At 48.3% G+C, this 19467-nt stretch overlaps 1 protein-coding gene across 3 annotated transcripts in view; it reads left to right on the top strand.

Annotated features, from left to right (window-relative positions):
* MTMR4 (myotubularin related protein 4) overlaps positions 1–14495 on the top strand; it is a 53055-nt gene extending 38560 nt beyond the window's left edge. For 2 of the 3 annotated variants that reach the window (XM_015413557.1, XM_015413558.1), the window contains exons 11-20: positions 445–573; positions 1165–1276; positions 2578–2809; positions 4979–5164; positions 6178–6348; positions 6437–6591; positions 7367–8585; positions 10304–10414; positions 11049–11137; positions 12353–14495. In XM_015413557.1, coding sequence (XP_015269043.1) covers positions 445–573; positions 1165–1276; positions 2578–2809; positions 4979–5164; positions 6178–6348; positions 6437–6591; positions 7367–8585; positions 10304–10414; positions 11049–11137; positions 12353–12530 — 2582 coding nt within the window. In that variant the 3' untranslated portion in view covers positions 12531–14495. The remainder of the gene's footprint in view (positions 1–444; positions 574–1164; positions 1277–2577; positions 2810–4978; positions 5165–6177; positions 6349–6436; positions 6592–7366; positions 8586–10303; positions 10415–11048; positions 11138–12352) is intronic. The other variant, XM_015413561.1, reaches the window with a different exon arrangement.
* The last annotated feature ends 4972 nt before the right edge of the window (positions 14496–19467 follow it).

The following is a 19467-nucleotide window of genomic DNA, read 5'->3' as shown; positions in this document are numbered from 1 at the left end:
TCTGCTCCATATGCTTAGCTAATTCCCTTTTGAAGCCGTCCATGCTTGTAGCCGCCGCCACTTCCTGTGGCAGTAAATTCCAAGTGTTAATCACTCTTTGGGTGAAGAAGTACTTCCTCTTATCCGTTCTAACCTGACCGCTCGGCAATTTCATGGAGTGCCCACGACTTCTTGTATTGTGAGAAAGGGAGAAAAGTACCTCTTTCTCTACCTGCTCTTTCCCATGCATAATCTTATAAATCTCAATCATGTCACCCCTCAGTCATCGTTTCTCCAAGCTAAAGAGCCCTATAAGATAATGTGGGTTATCCTAGTTATTCCACAGGTCTTCTCAGTCCTGTGTTTGCTTCAGCTGTTCTCTGAGTTGAGTGTTGCTTGCAGGACAGACTTTGTAGCGCGGCACTCATTCAAGGGACTGGAGAATTCAGACTTCTTTCTTTGCAGATTCATCACTGACAGCAGGTTCAAGTGTGGAGAGTTCAGCAACGCCGCAAAAACTGTTGATCTTGGATGCCCGGTCTTATACAGCGGCTGTTGCCAACAGAGCCAAGGGAGGAGGCTGCGAATGCGAAGGTACAAGTTTCATGGTGCACGTAATGATTTACCGAACCGCTTTTACTTATATTTATTGTATTTATGTAAGTTGGTTTATGGATTAATGTTATATCTATGTTGGTTTTATTAATGTTGTGAGCCGCCCTGAGCCGCTTCTGTGGAAGGGTGGGATAAAAGTTGAACAAATAAATAAATAAATAAATAAAATATATATAACCCTGCTTGGACCCCAAGGGCACATAAGGGGTGGAGCCATGAACAATAACCCAGCCACTTCACTCTCGTATCCCCACCCTACGACTTCCTCCTTCTGTGAGCTTCTCGATTTAGGGGGCTGAGGGTTCAGAGGGGATGCCTTCTTAAGTTTGTGAGTGATCGGACTAAAAGGTACCGCAAGGCATCCTTTCAGGAAACTTATCCACTCCTTCTCATAAAGCAGCTATGCACTTATTTACCACCCATGCACCGTGCGTCCTGCTGTTTCTCATGATCAAGTCAGGGATCGGAGGGCCTGTCCGTTAACTTCTGGTTAAAGTTCTGCCGCGAAATGCTCCCTCCGACACTAAAGGCTGGCAGCCGGCTTATCTCTCAATCCATGTTGTGTTTCAGAGTATTACCCAAACTGCGAAGTGGTGTTCATGGGCATGGCCAACATCCACTCTATCCGAAACAGCTTCCAGTACCTGCGGGCAGTTTGCAGTCAGATGCCAGATCCCAGCAAGTAAGTGGGCAGACCATTGCAGCCAGCGTTCCCATTTCACTGTCGGCTGATCCCTTGCTTCCAGATCAGGGGGCCCTGGCCAGGATGGGACTCTCAGCATGCATTCCTTCCTGCTGGCAGGACTCAGAAAATGGGGATCTCAATGTAAACAAAGAATCCATTCTGCCTGGAGAGCATGCCTGTGCTCTTTAAGCTTTGGATAGGTACAGAAATGTTTTTACATATTTAAAAAAGACAGCTAAGGGTTGGAAATACAATGAAGTCTTATAAAGTTATGAATGGCATGGAGGGAGTGAATAGAGAGATTTCCCCCCCCCTTCCTCTCTTGTAAAACTGGAACTCAGGGATATCCCAAGAAACCGAAGGCAGTAGGTTTGGATCAGACAAGATGAATTCTTTTAAAAGAATGTATGGAATGTACTGCTGCAGGCTGTGGCTGCTAGCTTAGGGGGCTTTAGAGGGGGATTAGAGAAATTCACAGGAGACCACTGGTCTGTGATCAGCGATGATGGCTCAATGGAACCTCTGTGAGGGGGGGTGGGACTGTTGCCTTCATGCCTTGCTCGTGAACTTAACAGGGGCATCTAGTTGGTGACTGCTGGTAACAGGATGCTGGACTAGATGGGCCTTTGGTCTGACCCAGCAAGGATCCACTTACTTTCAGAATATTTTCTACTGCCTCTTTTCAGGACGATGTTCATGTAATTTCTTCCCTATTTATCTGCACAACAACCCTGAGACTGTGACTGGCTCAAGGTTACCTATTTGAACTTAACGGCGGCGCAAGGATTTGAACCCAATTCTCACTGGCCCAGTTCTGCCGGTCTGCCTTTTACACCACATGCTGTTTTGCCTAACTTCTGTTGTCTCCTCCTCTTCATTCCTTTTCAAACACGGTCCGCCTCTCACATGTACATTTGACACAGGCTGGCGACGCCCCTGTGTTGACCACTTCCCTGTCAGCAGCTGTCTCCCTGCCCTTTTCCTGCCTCAGCCCATCACCCTTCTTTTCACTGGTTGCCATGGAAATGCTTTTTCCTACCTTATTGAGGGCTGGTCATTTAAAGGGCTGGAAGGGAGTTTCCTGTGTTGTGTTAGGCTCCTTGCACTTGTTGGTACTTGGTACTGAAATGGTTACAAGGGTTACATCTCTTTTCTCCCTGAAAAAAATAATGAAGACAGTATAGTCTGTCGCTCTAAGTAAAAACCTTCTGTGCAGTTGACTTTTATACCCAGAGTTGGGTCTGAAATCCTCTCTTTCCACTTCTGAAGGCTTCAGTGATTCCTTATGTCATTCACAGGCTTAACGTTCTCCCCTTCACATGTGTACCTTTCAGCTGGCTGTCAGCTCTAGAGAGCACCAAATGGCTGCAGCACCTCTCTGTCATGCTGAAAGCAGCTGTGTTGGTCTCGAACGCCGTAGACCGCGAAGGGCGCCCTGTGCTTATCCACTGCTCAGATGGCTGGGACAGAACTCCCCAGATCGTTGCCCTGGCAAAGATTCTTCTGGACCCTTATTACAGGACCATGGAGGTAGAGTGCCACTGTCATATTGGATTGGACAGTTTGAAAGAACTTATGTGTGTATGCGTGTATACCAGTGTTCCCCCAAGCTGAGTTAGTGTGAGCTAGCTCACAGTTTTTTAGCCTCCTTCTCACACATTTTTGTCTTAGCTCAGGAAGGATGGCTCCAGAGCAAACTAATTTATGCAGTAGCCAAATCACTCGCTCACAACTTTATTGTCAGTAGCTCACAAAGTAGGATTTTTGCTCACAAGACTCCACTAGCTTAGAGGGAGCATGGGAGTCTCCAACTTTGTCAAATCTTTGAACACTTTTTAAATTTTGAAAACAAGATAAGAGGGCTGCAACAAAATGGCTGCCATGGGACCAATGACAAAATGGCTGCCATGGGGACTGGGTCCAGCAGCCAAATGATGGGAGCCTGCAAGCCAAGCATCCTTCTGTAATGAAAGCAGCTGTTTCCAAATGAGAACAACCTGCAGACATGAAGATGATGTCTCTTTGGCTCTTCTGAAGCACCTACTCCTCCAGTGATGTGGAGGAAAGCTGGTTATGGGGGAATCTTTGCTTTGGGGGACAGACAGTTGCCAGGAAAAATAGGTTGGCACCCATGGGTACCATGCTGGGGACCTCTGGTATAGTCTTCCTTGTTTTTATGTTGCTTCCTTGTCCCTTTGGATGTCATCTGTGCTGGCTAATTTAACAGATCCTTGTAGGAGGGTGGGAGTATTCATCTTCTAGCAAAGGCCTGTGTCTTTCTGTAAAGCAAGAATGACCATCCTTTCCATTTGGGATTTTCAGCTGAACAAGCAGTAGGCCACATGTTTTTTTTTTAAATAGACTTTGGTTGGCTTATCAAGTTTGTTTCAGCAATAATTCCTGACTCTTAATAGACAGTGCCCTGACCTGGATGGCCCAGGCTAGCCCGATCTCGTCAGATCTCAGAAGCTAAGTAGGGGGTCGGCTCTGGCTAGCATTTGGTTAGGGGACCACCAAGGAGTACCGGGGTAGCGACATGGAGGCAGGCCATGGCGAACCACCTTGAACATCTCTTGCCTTGAAATCCTACGGGGTCACCATAGGTCATTGGTGACTTGATGGCACTTTCCACCACCAGTAGACACTAGGGAAGACAACACCTGGAAGAAAATACTCTGGCACATGGTGCCTTTAAATGTAAGCCGCCCTGAGCCCGTTCGCGGGGAGGGCGGGATAGAAACCCAATAAATAAATAAATAAAATGGAAATAAATAAACAGGGGAGGGAAGGAAGGTGAAGATAACGAAGGATGGGTGTAAGTAGAGGCAGTGATACAGTTGCAGCTGAGATGAGGACGGGGGGGTTAGCCAGAGGGCTTTTTAGAAAGGTTGGGTTTTGAAGAGGATTTGAAGGATGGTACTACTCAGGGGTCATTTCCTAGAAAAAGAGGTGCAGGAGCTCATTAGCATAACTCATTAGCATAACTTATTTGCATATGCCGCACCCCCTGACATCACTGGAAGTGTGTCAGAAGGCAACACCCACCGCTCAGGCTCCACTGGACTGATTTGGATTGCTAGCTATTGGGGGGGGGGGGAACGTGCAGATCTGTCCTCACAGAGGAAGGAGAGCTTGTACCTGAATAAAACTTGGTCTTAAAGGTGCCACTGGACTGTTTTGGACTGGGGGGCCGGGGGGAGCTCTGAAACTTACCTGGCTGCTTCTTGCTCTAACTGAGGGCTGCTGGGAGCAGGGGGCGGGGCTTGTTGCATGTGCCCGCCCCCTGAGCTCTTTACTGCCGGAGCTCCGCTCCTGTGCGCTCCTGCAGGAAATGACCCCTGGTGCTACTTACACATAGGGAGGGTACTACTTACACTTAGGGAGAATGGGTGTAATTGTATTAAAAAAGGAAAGGGCCTTGGGGTGACTGAACTGGAAGAATGGAGGAGATGGGCAAAGATGTAACGGAAAAGAAGGGCTGAAAAATAGGACATGGCTGTGGAGAGCTCTAAAGGTAGAAAGAAGGCAAGTTATGCTGGCTGTAGAAGTGCAGGGAGTCCACTGAAGGGATCTGAGGTCTTATGACCCGAGCAGGGGAAGAGATGCTTCTAAAGGAACTATAAAGCCTCCAGCCTTTTCTGTGATGGCATGCTCAAAGGGCACAGGGTGCTGAATTTCTTAAATTCCTTTTGCTGGCAGGGTTTCCAGGTGTTGGTTGAATCAGACTGGCTGGATTTTGGCCACAAGTTTGGGGATCGCTGTGGCCACCAGGAAAAGGCAGAAGATCAGAACGAGCAGTGCCCCGTGTTTCTGCAGTGGCTGGATTCTGTACATCAGCTGCTCAAGCAATTCCCCTGCCTTTTTGAATTCAACGAAGCTTTCTTGGTAAGAGCGAGCTTGCACTGAGGCTGGCTTTTCTAGTGGGAGACCAGGCGTGACATCTAACAGCTCCCTTTGGAGACTAGAGCTTGACCATGACTACTGCTGTGACTGTGGTGGTGTTAAATGTTCTGCAGTAGTTTGCTTTTCCTTCAATCAGTGAGTTCAGCTTTTGTCTCCTTGCAGCCAGCCTCTAGTGTTCCTGTGTGGGCCTCTGTTGGTTGTGTGAAATAAAGGTGCCATCTGGGTGTTTGTGTGTGTGTGTACTCCACAGGCTCTTCGGAGGCCTAAGGTTCTCTCTCAGCCAAAGATGGCTACAGCAAAACTGTTGGGTCCTGGAATCAAAATATGAAAAAGGCTTTGCTGTAAGATATCTGGATTGATTTGGCAAGAGAGAACTGTGCACTGGAATGTGTGTGATTCCATTGACCACAGGAAGGTATTAATTGAGCTAAGCACACACAATAATTAACAAGAGCCCAAGACTATGTGTAATAGTATGTTGCACTTTCTTCTCTTTTCATATATAAATTGCACTTAACAGCATGCGGTTTCAGGATAGGCCCTTGGTCATGAGCTGTAATAGCACAGGTGTGATTGTTCCACTACTTCAGCTGTCACCTCTGCCATGAACTCACCAGGTGGCCTCAGGCAAGCCACTTCCTGGTCAATCCCCACTTAATCACCAGTCTGAAACATGCAAATAAAAATAGTGGCCTACTTTTCTGGGCTGGTGTACCGATTACAACATTATAATGTATCTGAATCACCAGGCAGAGAAAGCGCTGTATAAATCCTAAGTATGTTGTTGTTATGCATAAATTCAGATAAACGATAATCCAGCAAGCTTCCAAAGTAATCATTCATGATCTCTTGTATTTTTTGTTTGATTTGGTGTCCACTGTGTTCAAAGGCTTATGTGGTTAATATTTTTAAAACCAGAAAGTTAAAAAAGCACTCTTAAAGACTCTTATGGGAGTTGCATCAAAGCCCTAAAGTGATTTCTCTTGATTCCGCAGGTGAAATTGGTGCAACACACGTACTCCTGCCTTTATGGGACCTTCCTTGGAAACAGCCCTTGTGAGCGAGAGATGCACAACATTGCCAAGCGCACCTGTTCTGTGTGGTCCCTTCTGAGAGCTGGCAACAAGAATTTCCACAATCTGCTCTACATGCCTGGAAATGAGCAGGTGAGTGGTACACCACCCATGGAGGAAGGCTTGAGAAAAGGGGAAGGTTTTCTGCTCTGTTTCTGAGTCTGTTCTCCTCCCATGGCAGGTGCTGCATCCAGTGTGCCATGTGCGTGCACTGCACCTCTGGACAGCAGTGTATCTCCCAGCATCATCTCCGTGTCCTCTCGGAGAAGAGGGCATGGACCTTTACATGCCTTCTGGATCTCAATGCCAGGAATTTAGCAGCCGATCTCTTGACAGGTAGGAGAAAGTGAGCCCAATTTTGTCAGTCAAGAGCCAGTTTGGTGCAGTGGGTAGGAGCGCGGACTCTGATCTGGGAGAACCAGGTTTGATTCCCCACTCCTCCACATGCAGCTGCTAGTGTGACCTTGGGTCAGTCATAAGTTCTTTCAGAGCTGTTCTCTCACAAGCAGTTCTCGAAAGAGCTCTCTCAGCCCCACCTACCTCACAGGGTGTCTGTTGCAGGGAGGGGAAGGGAAAAGAGTTTGTAAGCCGCTCTAAGACTCCTTCGGGCAGTGAAGAGCAGGGTATAAATCCAATCTCTTCTTCTCTTCATCTTCTTCTTCCTGAGATACTGAGAAGCCAGTGTAGTGGTTAAGGCAGATTCTAACTGGAGTTCGATTTCCCACTCCGCCACATGATGCCTGCTGGGTTTGTTTTGGACAAGGGGCTTTGTTATGCACATTTTGAAATGACATTAGATGGACTGGAGGGCCTCTCCAGTAATACTGAGCTTTTCCTGTTCATCTTGAGGCACATGGCCTTAATTGCAGGTGTACTGAGCATTTGCATCTGGGAAAGAGGTCTCTAGGTGATATTAGACTTTCACAGCCATGTCAGGCTGTGTTCTGTTCTGCTGTTTCAGCTGTGAAGATTTATTTTGAGACCAGGAGCCAGTTAGCAGGGCTGCATCTAGAGGGTGATGGTGGCCACCCAGTTTCGGCTCTGTGAGGACCTCCTTAGGGAGTAAGTGCCCAGTCTGTGATACCTCCTCAACTATGTCTTGTGGTTTTAGGTTACCAAAGACAAGATCCATGGATGACCTGCTCTCAGCCTGTGATCCTGGCAGCCTGCTGACCCGCACATCGAGTGATCCAAATCTTAACAACCACTGTCAAGATGTCAGGGTAGGATTGGAGCCCAGGCATCCTAATGCTGAGGAGGCAGCGGCGGGCAACGAGAGCGCAAGAGAGGAGCCATCTCCGGTGCCTGAGCAGCAGGAACTCCATCCCCCACAGCCAGCTGAGACTTGCAGCTCCAACAGTGACAGAATCGATCAGCCACATACGCTGCAGGTGAATGGGGAGACGCAGAAATCAAACTGCATCTTTCCAGAGGTGGTAACAGTTAATGAAGCTAGTCCAGCAGTGGCAGAAGGCATCTGCCCAGCACAAAGTGCTTTGGGGCGAAAGAAACTCTCGAAGGATTTGGTCAGAACAGAGGAGGAGTCGGAGCCGTCTCCCTGCAACAATGTGAAAGGCCTTGGCTTGGAATCCAATGGTGCTTGGGACTTGGCGGAACCTTCCCTCCAGCCTTCAGCATGTACTCCCATTTGGAACCCGCCAGTCCCTAGCGTCCCGAAACAGGATGCTCCAGGGTACCAAAATGAGGAGGACGGCAAAAGCAGCTGTGCCAGGCATGGAGAAGAAGGTAGCCAGATGGGGAAAACTCCTCCGGAGTGGTGGCGAAAAGGAATCTCGCAGAGCCAGACCAGCGAATTCTCTCTTCTAGGAGCCAACTGGGACAGTTTTCAGGGGATGGGGACTTCACTTCCTGGGGGTGACGCGGGTCCTCGGCGGCTCTTCTCCTACGGCTGCTGTAACAAGAGGCTGATTGGCAGGCCCTTCTGGACGTCTGGACTGTGTCTCAGTGGCCAGTGGCCGGTGAAAGAAGGTGCAAAGCCCCCAGCCTGCTCAGGCCATTCTGGCACACACTGCACAGGCCTCGCCGCAAAATCCAGCAGGCTGTGGCTCCCCTGCCATTTGAAGCAGGCGCTCGGCACCAAGCCCGCACCTCCCAACAGCCCTTCCCCAGTGCCTCCCCTCTACCTAGACGACGACGGGCTCCCCTTCCCCACGGATGTGATCCAGCACCGGCTACGGCAGATCGAAGCCACCTACAAGCAGGAGGTGGAGCAGCTGCGCAGGCAGGTGCGAGAGTTGCAGCTGCGACTGGACATCCGCCATTGCTACGCACCTCCGGCTGAACCACCGATGGACTATGAAGACGACTTCGTAAGTGAAGGCCCCCCCCCGGGGGCCCCCCCCCCCCCCCCCGGGTTTTGCTTAGCGAAGGCAGTCAGTCCTAGAATCATAGATTAAAAGGACCAAAGGACTTATCAGCCCATCTCCATACACACATGTGCCCAATGCTCCCTCTAAGCTGTGGAGTCCTGTGAGCAAAAATTGTACTTTGTGAGCTACTGGCATTAAAGTTGTGAGTGAGCAATTTGGCTACTGCATAAATTAGTTTGCTCTGGAACCATCCTTTCTGAGTTAAGAGAAAAAAACGTGCGAGCCGGAGGCTAAAAAAACTGTGAGCTAGCTCACACTAACTCAGCTTAGTGGGAACACTGCATGCACCCCAAAGGTAAAACTATTTATCCACCATCCACTCCCGTTTACTTATTGACTGCACTTTTATCCTGCTTTTCAGCCAAAAATTGCCTCCAAAATAACCAGCAGCACTTAAAAGCCAATATGAATGCTAGTTAAAAAGAACTGCCAAATGTTGCTTGGCGTGGAGGTCCTCGGCACGGCCTGGAGACAGGCACAAAGAAAAGGTGCTGGGCTGCCGATCCCCACCTCCCTCTGATGTCCACAGTGATGGCAGCTGCTGACTGGAGGGCAGGGTGGTGGGGTTCTCAGTTGCAGCCAATGTTCCCTCTAAGCTGTGGAGTCTTGTGAGCAAAAAGTCTGCTTTGTGAGCTACCGGCATTAAAGTTGTGAGCAAGCGATTTGTCTGCTGCATAAATCAGTTAGCTCTGGAGCCATCCTTCCTGAGCTAAGACAAAAATGTGTGAGCCAGAGGCTAAAAAACTGTGAGCTAGCTCACACCAACTCAGCTTAGAGGGAACACTGGTTGCAGCTGGATCCAGGCATGACGGAAGGGTGTGCAACTGCTGAATCTTCCCCCTCTGATGGTCGCAAGCAGCACATCGCAGTCTAGAATAATGCAGGTTTCTTGCACTGCAGGACAGGTATATAGGTTGCCAGGTCCTAGTTCTTTCCTTCTCCCTGTTCCTCCTGTTTGTGAGCACTTTTTCCTCCTCCTCCTCCTTCACCATGTGCATATTTTCCAAGATACACGGCAGCATCTTTTTTGCTGTCTCCCATTCTTCTGTCCTGTTGGTTGGAGAAGTGTCTTTCCTGGTTGGGTTACTGGGGAAACTGACAGTCAAATTACATCTTTGGGTTTTTGTCTAAGTAGATCCAGGTTCCCGGAAGCCACGCAACAGCGGCAGAGCGCATAGCTTTTAAAAAATGAAAGGGAGGCCAGGCAAGCTTGGAATGCAACTGGGGGGTGGGCTCCTATCTCCCTCCCCAAGCTTTCCCCCTATGCTGAAACAACGTTGGGGGGGGGGGTGTTCCCTCATTTATGCTACTGTATGTAAACAGAATACTCCATGTGAACTAGCAAAAACAGGGAAATAATCCCCTCCAAAAAAAACCCCACTGTTTCCATATGAGGAAAATGGCTGGGGGGGGGAGCGGGGAGACAGGAGGCCTTCCTCCCCCGGCAGCAGTGTTTGAAGGCTGTTTGGGTTCTCCTTTTTCACAAGCCATTTCCCTGAGTTGCTGTGTGGCTGCAGGAAACCCAAGTCGGGTCCAGGTTCCGTGGACACCAACTCATCAAAAACTTGAATCTGTGGTTTGGCCCTGAGGTTCAGAAGAGAGGGGAACATGTGCTACATGTAATAAGTAGCCAATGACTATTCTCATCTTCCTTGCAGACCTGTCTCAAGGAATCTGATGGCAGTGAAAATGAGGATTTCTACTCTGACCACAGTGAAGACTGCCTGTCTGAAGCCAGCTGGGAGCCTGTTGATAAAAGGGAAACTGAGGTACGTTATTCATTTGCTTGGAATGACCAGCAGCGATGCTGGAGAGTGGCCAGTGCTGTCGGGTTAACTGTGATGCCATTTTAGAGGAGTAGGATGAGACGGGAGGCGGGATGATACGATGTAGGATAGGCTGTGTGTTTCCAAAGGGTTATTTCTATTTTCCCATCTCTCCTCAAATCCAGGTGTAACAGATTGTCTCTTTTTTTGCTCCGTTTAACAAGAACTATTCTCCAGTTCAGGTGAATGGGTCTCATCCACTTCAGTATCCTTTCTCTGGCAGTGGTCAGATCTGGATGCATAAAGAATTTCGTCACGGTGTAGTGTTCCAAGCCTAACCCAGCTCCTTATTATTTACTCCGGGGAATAGTTGTTCTCCTTCCGACTTCTTTTCAGATGCTTGAAAATGTTCAACATGTTGTCCCTTTCTCTGGGTGAAACGTTCCTTCTACATCTTGTCTTTTCCCACTTCCATCATCCTTTATAGTGTTCCCTTCTGAATTCTTCAAACATCCCTTTGTTCTTGCTTGCCCCAAAGGATTCCAAGCAAGCCTTTAAACATACCTGGGTCAGAACATTGAGCCACGTAATGAACAGAGCCAGAGTGGGCCCTAATGTTAAGGTGGTTTCTTTGCAGGTCACACGCTGGGTTCCAGACCACATGGCCTCACACTGCTTTAACTGTGATTGTGAGTTCTGGCTGGCCAAACGCAGGCACCACTGCAGGTAACACTCAGCAATTGTTATGCTTACCCTTTCTTCCTTTCATGTGGTTCTTTCCCGCTTCATCACTGTATCCCAGATATTTATTGGGGACTGGGGGAAATGAAAATGCACCGTGAATGTTTCGCTGTTGGGAAAGGAATTGGCAGGACATGGTAACTCCTTGTAATTGCATTTGGCCAAACAATGGCAAGCTGCCATGAGCAGTCTTAACTGTTGATTGTTTAGCATAACTTAAGGTTATGGGGTGTTTCCCATTTAGAATACAGGCAGGAAAGCAAAGATGTTCAAAACATCACTGTTTTAAATAAAATCTTTGTTTAGACATGTATATCTTGCCTTATTTCTCACTCAAGGCCAGTTATATCTTTTGGTGTTACAATATCTTACTATATATTTGCCGTTCCCTGTTGTTACACATTTACAAAGGAAACTCGGATTTCCAAGGGGGGAAAAATCAGGACATTGTATGTCTCTAGAACAGCAATCATTCATTATGTTATATGGGAAAACAGAATTTTGTGATGGAGGGCAGCTCACAATATTTTAAATATTTGAATATTTAAATATTTTTAATATTTTTAATTGGTGATCTGTAGATCACAGGTTAAGAATTACTGCCTTAGAATACAGTTGAGATCATCAGAGACTGAGAGAAGACAATGGATGTATGAGCAGTAAGGATATAGGAATGCATATGAAGGGAGCATATGGCACGGCATTCAGGTGGTTGGTATTACTCAAAAGAAAATTGCTAAGGGAGTTAGAAGGGGTAATGGCATTGTACAAAGAAAACAAGTACAGGTTACAAGAGGTCACAAAGATGGGACTGGAACTGAATTTTACAAGCGGGAAAATAGTAGGGCTGAGATGGAAGTGCTGGGGGGGAAAGGTGGTCTGATAGGACTGAACAGCAGCCCAGCTCTTGTAGAAGGATCTTGCAGACAGGCAGCCACTCTTCTGCCATTCTAACCTGCAAGCAAAGCTAGCACCATACCACACTGCATTTATTCATCCCGGGTTCCGCTGTCCCCACAGCAGGTTCATTTTTTAGATCTCATGTACTGCAACACAACCGAAAGCACAATATCAACCAACCAATCCATCCCTGAGCCAGCCATGGTTAAATCCAGTCTCCTGTCTTAATGCAAGATCCCCCACAGTCCAGCCTCATTTTGCCCAAGGTGAACTCTTATCCGTCTTCTGTCCCTTGCCCAGGAACTGCGGGAATGTGTTCTGTGCTGGTTGCTGCCACCTGAAGCTGCCCATTCCCGATCAGCAGCTCTACGATCCAGTCCTCGTCTGCAATTCCTGTTACGATCACATCCAGGTATCCCGTGCCAGGGAACTGATGAGCCAGCACCTGAAGAAGCCCATAGCCACAGCTTCCAGCTGAACGTCAGAAGAGGGAGCCTGTCCAAGCCTGGCCTTTTCAACCTGCAGACTGGAAGGGAAGGGCTGCCTCTGCTGCAGCTGAGGAGGTCGGTAACGCAGCGCTTGACCACCAAGCCTTGTATGCACTGTTGGCGATTTTCCCCCACTTGGTGCCCCATGTATTGGAGATGAGGAAATTGGATTAAAGAGTGTGATATGGCCCACGTCACGGTACCGTGTATGGTCTGAAGACCTGAGGCTGAATCGGAGACCGCCGTGTCTTTCTTCAGAGGGTTGGCAAGTGATGTGGTGCAAATACTGCCTTGTTCCCCAAAGCAATAGGAAGGCATGACCAGAATGAGACCCTCTTTGCCCCACCTCACAAAGGCAGGCAGGCTGAATTGTGCAAGACAGAAGGCAGCCACTGGGTGGTCTATCTACAGGAGAGCTCTGGCTGCAGTAGTAATATTTCAGTAGTGTTTGGCTTGCCAGCCGCTTCCCTGGAGGGCTCAAGGCCAGCACTAATACCAAAAGCAGGAGGAAGGACTCTCTTATCAAGCAGAGTGCCTCTCTGCACATTCCCGGTCATCTTTCAGGGAACGGACTCTTTGCCCCCCAGCAGCTGGGCTGTTGTATGCGGAAAGCAGAGTCAAGTGTGGCTCGCTGCTCTTCCCATCCGCCCGCTGCGGGTGTCGGGCAGCTGGTTCCAGCCGGGTGTCTTCACAGGAGCGACACCTCGAGCCTCCCTGGATCCGCACCACCGGGTGTATCTTCCCCTCCCTTATTGCTGCACTTGTGTCTCCCTCTTTCTGGTTGCTCTTTATCCCGAAAACCTGATGCCTGGAGGGCAGGCAGACGACCTGGTTTTCTTTTCCTCCTGGAACGTGCTGTTTAGTGTGCTTGAGGGTCTCAGTCCAAAATGCTGCTAATGTTATTTCTCTGCACTTAAAACTGTACTCTGGAAAATAAGTGGGGGGGGGAGGGGATGCCAATCTCATAAACGGGAGACGGAGAACACTGGCTAACGGGGGACCCTTTCCCTGTTCCTGCCACTGCAGATGGTGCAAGGGACAATAAAAAGACCATAACCATCCCCGCAAGAATGTTCTTTGGCTCATTCTGAGGTCAGTAAATTCCTCATTTGGAAATAGGTCTCCTGCCATCTGGCTGTTCCCCTAGTGGATATTTTCACTTCCATCCAAACAAGTATCAGCCGGCACTTTCTGAAAGGGGAGAGAGAGAGAGAGACTCTGCTGACATTTGCACCAGTTTTCATGAGAAGGGCCCAGGTCATTTTATCCTGCAGCATATATCTGTAGTTGAGGGGCGTAGAAGAAACAGGATGGCGAAATGTATTCCTCTTCGCCAATCCAAGGGTCCTTAGACCCTCCATGTTGGAAGGGTGCGCAGGTCCTCTTGTCCCGATAGGAACTTGAAAATGCTACCCCCTCCGTGACCGAGCGTGAATTTGTGCCAGCATCTCACTCTTGGCTGGATTTTTAAGTTGTTAGCAGATTCAGTGTTTCTCTCTACCATTTCGCTACCTTCCACATTTCAGCCTGCTTTCGGTCTCGAGCCTAAAAGCCAGTATCATCCTCTTGACACTGGATCCCTCCCTGAATTGCTCCCGTGGCCCGTTTCAGGGAGCGAGTCACTACTTATCGGTAAATGGTGGGATCTTTTAATTTGCCACGCTCTGAACTTTTTATCTGTACAAAAGTGTATATGTATGAAAGAAGGAGAGTTCAGATCCGGTTGGATTTTCAGCTCATTTGCACAAACTGCAACAACAAAAAACCTGGAGAGAAAAGAGAGAAAAGAAGTCAGCCGTGGTTAATCAGAACTCCTTTCAGCTCTCATGAATTTGTGTCGCTGTCTTCAGGCAAAACAAAAACAAAACCCACCCTCCAAAATCAGATCGATAGCTTTGTGACAAAACAATGTGCTGTAAGAAATTCAATACAGTGGAATAAAATCTCTATATTAGTGCTGCTTTGTTGAGTTGTATTCCTGAATGCTCTTCCTCCTTCCGTTCACGGCTGGTTGCCGCTGGGCCTTCCTTTGTGGCTATAACTAGGGCTGTGTTCCTTTCTAGGCAAAAAACTGGCTTCTGTGAATTGCAGCTTTTGATAAATAAAACTCAAAAGGATAGGGTGGTGGCAGAGCATATGAAAAGCTAACAGAAGCCTCCTTAACCACAGCCCAAGCTTTGTTATTGGCACTTGATTATCCAGAATGCGGAGTTAACTTGGCACCACGAGAGGGCAAGCTCCAGCCACCATACCCATGCATCTTCAGGCACACACATTCCCCACTTACTCCTCTGCAGCCAACCGGTTTGATGTCTCCAAGTTCTTGCAGGGTTTCTGACAGTCGGTGCAGCCAGTTGACATCATCCTCAGGCACCACTTTCCCTCTTAGTTTGCCTCGAGCTGGCAGGAGCCAGCTGTACCAGACAGTCCTGGCCAGTCTGCTTGCTCGGTAGCATGGCTCCATGGCTCAGGGGCAAGGGTCTTACCAGGTGTGGGAGCTATTGCCTTGGGGTCCCCAACAGGGCGGGGGTTGGGCACTGCTGGTTCCTCTGAGAAGAGGCAGGGGCAGAGCGAATATGCTGGAGGATCTGGCACTTTTGATTAACTGGCAACCCCCATTCCGGGAAAGCTTCTGTTCCCGCTTTCTCTTTCCCCTCCACGTTTCTGCCATGAAAAATGACCCTGGCACATGGGACTTGGGCCCATCTTGAATTTTGGTGAGCACTGCCACTGGGTGTGAGCAGCTGTGCAAACTGAAATCGCTGTTTGAGCTAGCCTGCTCCTTGTGCCCTTCAGCAAGTCATGATACGTCTATTTGCACGACCACATAGGGAAAACCATGCGGGGGATTTTTATCCTGCCAGCCTCCTGCTTCAGGATGCTGCACCAGAAACCACATTAATATCACAAAACTATAAAATGTCTCTTAAAAACAGAGGCAAGGCAATGGAACACACAGAGAAAAAGCCCAAGGATATATAAGCAAACTAGCCTTGTCATTCAGAATCCTGCCTCCTGTCCTCGAAGAAAGCCATGCACCTTGTTTTCAGGGACACAGTCGTGTGCACATTTCCTTGGGAGCAAACCCTATTAAACTTCGCTTCCAGTCAAATATGGCCAAAACCACAACAGTGTGCAATGACCGGCTGTAGTTGCCCAGCAGTGAGTGGGAGAAAAGCATGTTGTACACAGTAAGGAGTACTCTGTTCTAGAATATTTCATACCAGTTTTCTTGGAAAAGGGGCATGGCTACTTTGTTATAAAAATAGTATAAAAACGATTTGTGTGGGGTTTACAAAAAGGTAGAGAGCTGAAAGATCAACAGGATTCAGGAGATTACCTTTTTTCCCATTTACACCAAAGAAAAAGCCTTTGACGGAACAAAAATGGCCATGGGGGGGTGGGTGAGAGGCTTAGTGATGGGACAGCTGCCATATTTTGTCACAAGTAGGAGGCCTACTGGATGGTGGCCTGAGACCAGGGCCTCTGAGAGGGAGGGCCAGCAGGGCCTTTTGGCCTGTCCCTCACATTCTCGAGGGGCCTCAGATTTACCCTTTTGGTGTTAACTCTTCATTTGGTTATAGTTACAGACACAGAAATACTAGCCTTCCCAATCTCCCGTTTTCAGTGGGGGCCCTCAAAAATGGAAGTGGCCCGGGCCTCTCTTTGCCCCTGTGAGGGCCTGCCCGAGACACACCTTATTAGGATGGTTGCTGTGGCTGATGGTCAGGGCCGGCTCACTCACTAGGCGAACTAGGCAATCGCCTAGAGCGGGCCGGCCCTTAGGGGCGCCAAGCTGCACCCGGCCCCGTACTCGGGGAGTTTCTTGATTATTTGTGTTTTTAATTCTTCCTAAAATGCATTTATTTTTGAAAATTGGTGGGTGCATGGGGAGGGGGGCGCCAGAAGGGATCCTCGCCTAGGGTGCAAAATAAGCTGGGGCCGGCCCTGCTGATGGTGGTGCATGCCAGAGGTGCCTCAGTTGAAAAGACTGGCCGACCGCTGTTATAAGCTTAAAACACATGCCTAAGTGGGATACTGAACAAAGTACTGATACATTAGGAGCTTTTATAAATAATGATTAATGATTTTAAGTATGTATGAGCTTGTTACTAAGGGCCACAGTAGATGTTTATTTATTTATTTATTTATTACTTTCGTCTTACTATCCCGCTCTAATCCCCGAAGGGGTCTCTGAGCGGCTGTACAGTTATCCATTATCCCTATCTAAGGCCACAATTCATCAGGGGTGGGGACATCCCTACCAGCACCCAGTGGAGGGGGGGGGGTTGTTCTTTCCTCGGGTCTTTTTTCCCATCGTCTTTCAGCTGCGGCTTCTGGCTCCTCTTTTTCTGGCGGTCCTCTTTTCGCAGCGGATCGGTAGGCCCCTCTGGCGTGCAGCATGTTTGACACCAGTTCAGGCTGGGGGGGCCTCCGACCCAGCTCTTAATGAGTTACAGCAAAGCATTTCTGTCTCTAAATGAAGTCTGCACCCATACCAGATTAAGACAGGAACTGGAGCACCAGGGGAGAGCAGGCATCAGCCTTTCCCCATGCCATTTTCTGAGCAGCAAGTCCAGGGGTCTTTTTGTAGAAAGAGAGCTGCAGGAGCTCATTAGCATATGGTATGTTAATGAGCTACTAGGCTATTAGCATAATAGCTCATTAGCATATGCAATGCCCCTGCCATCGCCGGAAGTGATGTCAGAAGGGGAAGCAAAAGGGGGGGGAAGGCATCTTCAAAAGTCTCCCCTTCCCTGGGGGGGGGGAGCGAAGAGAGAAGGGGTTTAAACTTTAAGAGTTGGGCCACAGAAGGAAGAAAGAAGGAAGGAAAGAGAGAGAGGGAAGGAAAGAGGAAAAGAAAGAGAAGGAAAGAAGGAGGGAAAGAAAGAAAGAAAGAAAGAAAGAAAGAAAGAAAGAAAGAGAAGGGAAGGAGGAGGAAAAGAGAGAAGGAAAGAAGGAAAAGAGAGGAAGAGAAGGGAAAGAAAAGGGGAGGGAAAGAAAGAGGGCAAAGAGATGGGGGAGGGGGCAGGCTCTCCCACCCCCCAATCAAGCCTCTGCCACCCCCCACGGATCCCTCACTTACCCTGGGAGGTGGCAGGGAGCGTCTTCTGGCCTCCCCCGGGCTGCAGCGCTCCGGTGCTGGCCCAGGGAGACGGTGACGGGCATCCTCTGGCCTCCCTGGGGCCGCAGCGTTCTGACGCGGGCCCCAAGGAACTGGTGATGGCCCTCCTGGGGCCTCCCTGGGGCCACAGCGCTCCGGCACAGTCCCCAGGAGCCGGCGACAGACCGCAGCGCAGAGAACTGGAGGCAGGGCTTGCTGCCACCGCCATTTGTGCCAGCTCCTGGGCTCCCAGAGCAGCGCACGGCCCCAAAAGACCCCTGGCTGCAACTACTGGCCGGCTGCTTACTTTCCCCATTGTGGGCATGGTTCAACCTGAGAAAATGGCACAAGGGAGCCATCTTTTCCCATGCTCCTGATCCCGCCCACCAAGAATTTGCAAACTTTGTTTTAAAGTAGGAATATTTGAGTCTAAGCCCATGCAAGTCACATGCACGGACCCATCTGGTTTCAAGTGTCATATCTAGTTTAAAACTTACTACTAAGCGAAGGGAGGGGAAAGTATGCCTGTTCAGAGGCTCGTTTATTACGTTACATGATATTGAAACATTACATACATATGTGGGTTTTAATAGAAGTTCCAAATATTTCAGATCCTTAACCTTTTTAGTGATACATATGATTAAACTGAGAAAAGCACCAGGTATATGAGGTGCTTTGATAAATGTTGATTCAAAACGTGTGGGATGAACTACTGCACTTCCAATGTAGTGGTGGGGAGATAAAAGGGATGATAGCGTGTCTGTCTTCAAAAGTACGTTTGTTATTTATCAAACAGCATGTACATAAACTTCAAATATTTTCATAATTACAGGGCTGGGGATGTCAGATCTTTTAAAAGGATCTGTAGGGTTAAAAAGGATTTTTCGACTGCAAGACTGTCAGGGAATAATAGAATAAAGGCGTATGTATGTGTGGATATTTAGTTTAGGTATAGGATTAAAAGGACAGTGTTATGGACAAGATGTTTAGCCATGTTAGTCTATCATAGTAAAATAAAACTTAGTCCAATGACACCTTAAAGATAGGGTTGCCAGCCTCCAGGTGGGGCCTGGAGATCCCCCGCTTTTACAACTGATCTCTAGCTGACAGATCAGCTCCCTTGGAGAAAATGGCTGCTTTGAAAGGTGGACTCCATGGCATTGTACCATGCTGAGGCCCCTCCCCAAACCCCACCCTCTCCCAGATCCACCCCCAAAGTCTCCAGGTATTTTCCATCCCTGAGCTGACAACCTTGTTTAAAGGATGGCACTAATTCCAGCATGAGCTGTTTTGAGATTACCGTCTAGAATTTTTTTTAGGTGAGGTCCTCTCAAGTGAGCAAAGAAAAGCAAAGCTGCAGAGTAATGGCTCAGCTCAGGAGATGACTTTTATTTGGGGTAATCTTTCCATCTGTAGTCCTTGAGCAAATATTTGTTCGAGTTCCCCCCCCCCCTCTACAACCCCAGCCCAGCTACATTTTTTTTTTGTCCCACTAGGAACCTTTGCTTTTAGATTCAAACATCACCCTATTTCAGGGGTGGCCAAACTTGCTTAACTTAAGAGCCACATAGAATAAACGTCAGTTGTTTGGGAGCCACAAGACATAAACAAATATTACACACATTTTTATTGGAAAATATGCAAATTTGCTTTTTACTAACATTAAATGAGACTGCCAAAAATAAAACAAAAAGGGTAAAGACAGATATTGATAATGATATTTATTTGTCTAAGAGAGAGGTAGAAAGAAAGAATGACCATCTTGATCTATCTGTAGCAGTAGAAAAGAGCAAGAGTCCAGTAGCACCTTAAAGACTAACAAA

Source organism: Gekko japonicus, unplaced genomic scaffold, assembly GCF_001447785.1.
Source record: "Gekko japonicus isolate JY-2015 unplaced genomic scaffold, Gekko_japonicus_V1.1 scaffold250, whole genome shotgun sequence".
Taxonomy (NCBI): Eukaryota; Metazoa; Chordata; class Lepidosauria; order Squamata; family Gekkonidae; genus Gekko; species Gekko japonicus.
Note: the sequence above shows the minus strand (reverse complement) of the source record. Positions and strands in the feature narration are given on the sequence as shown.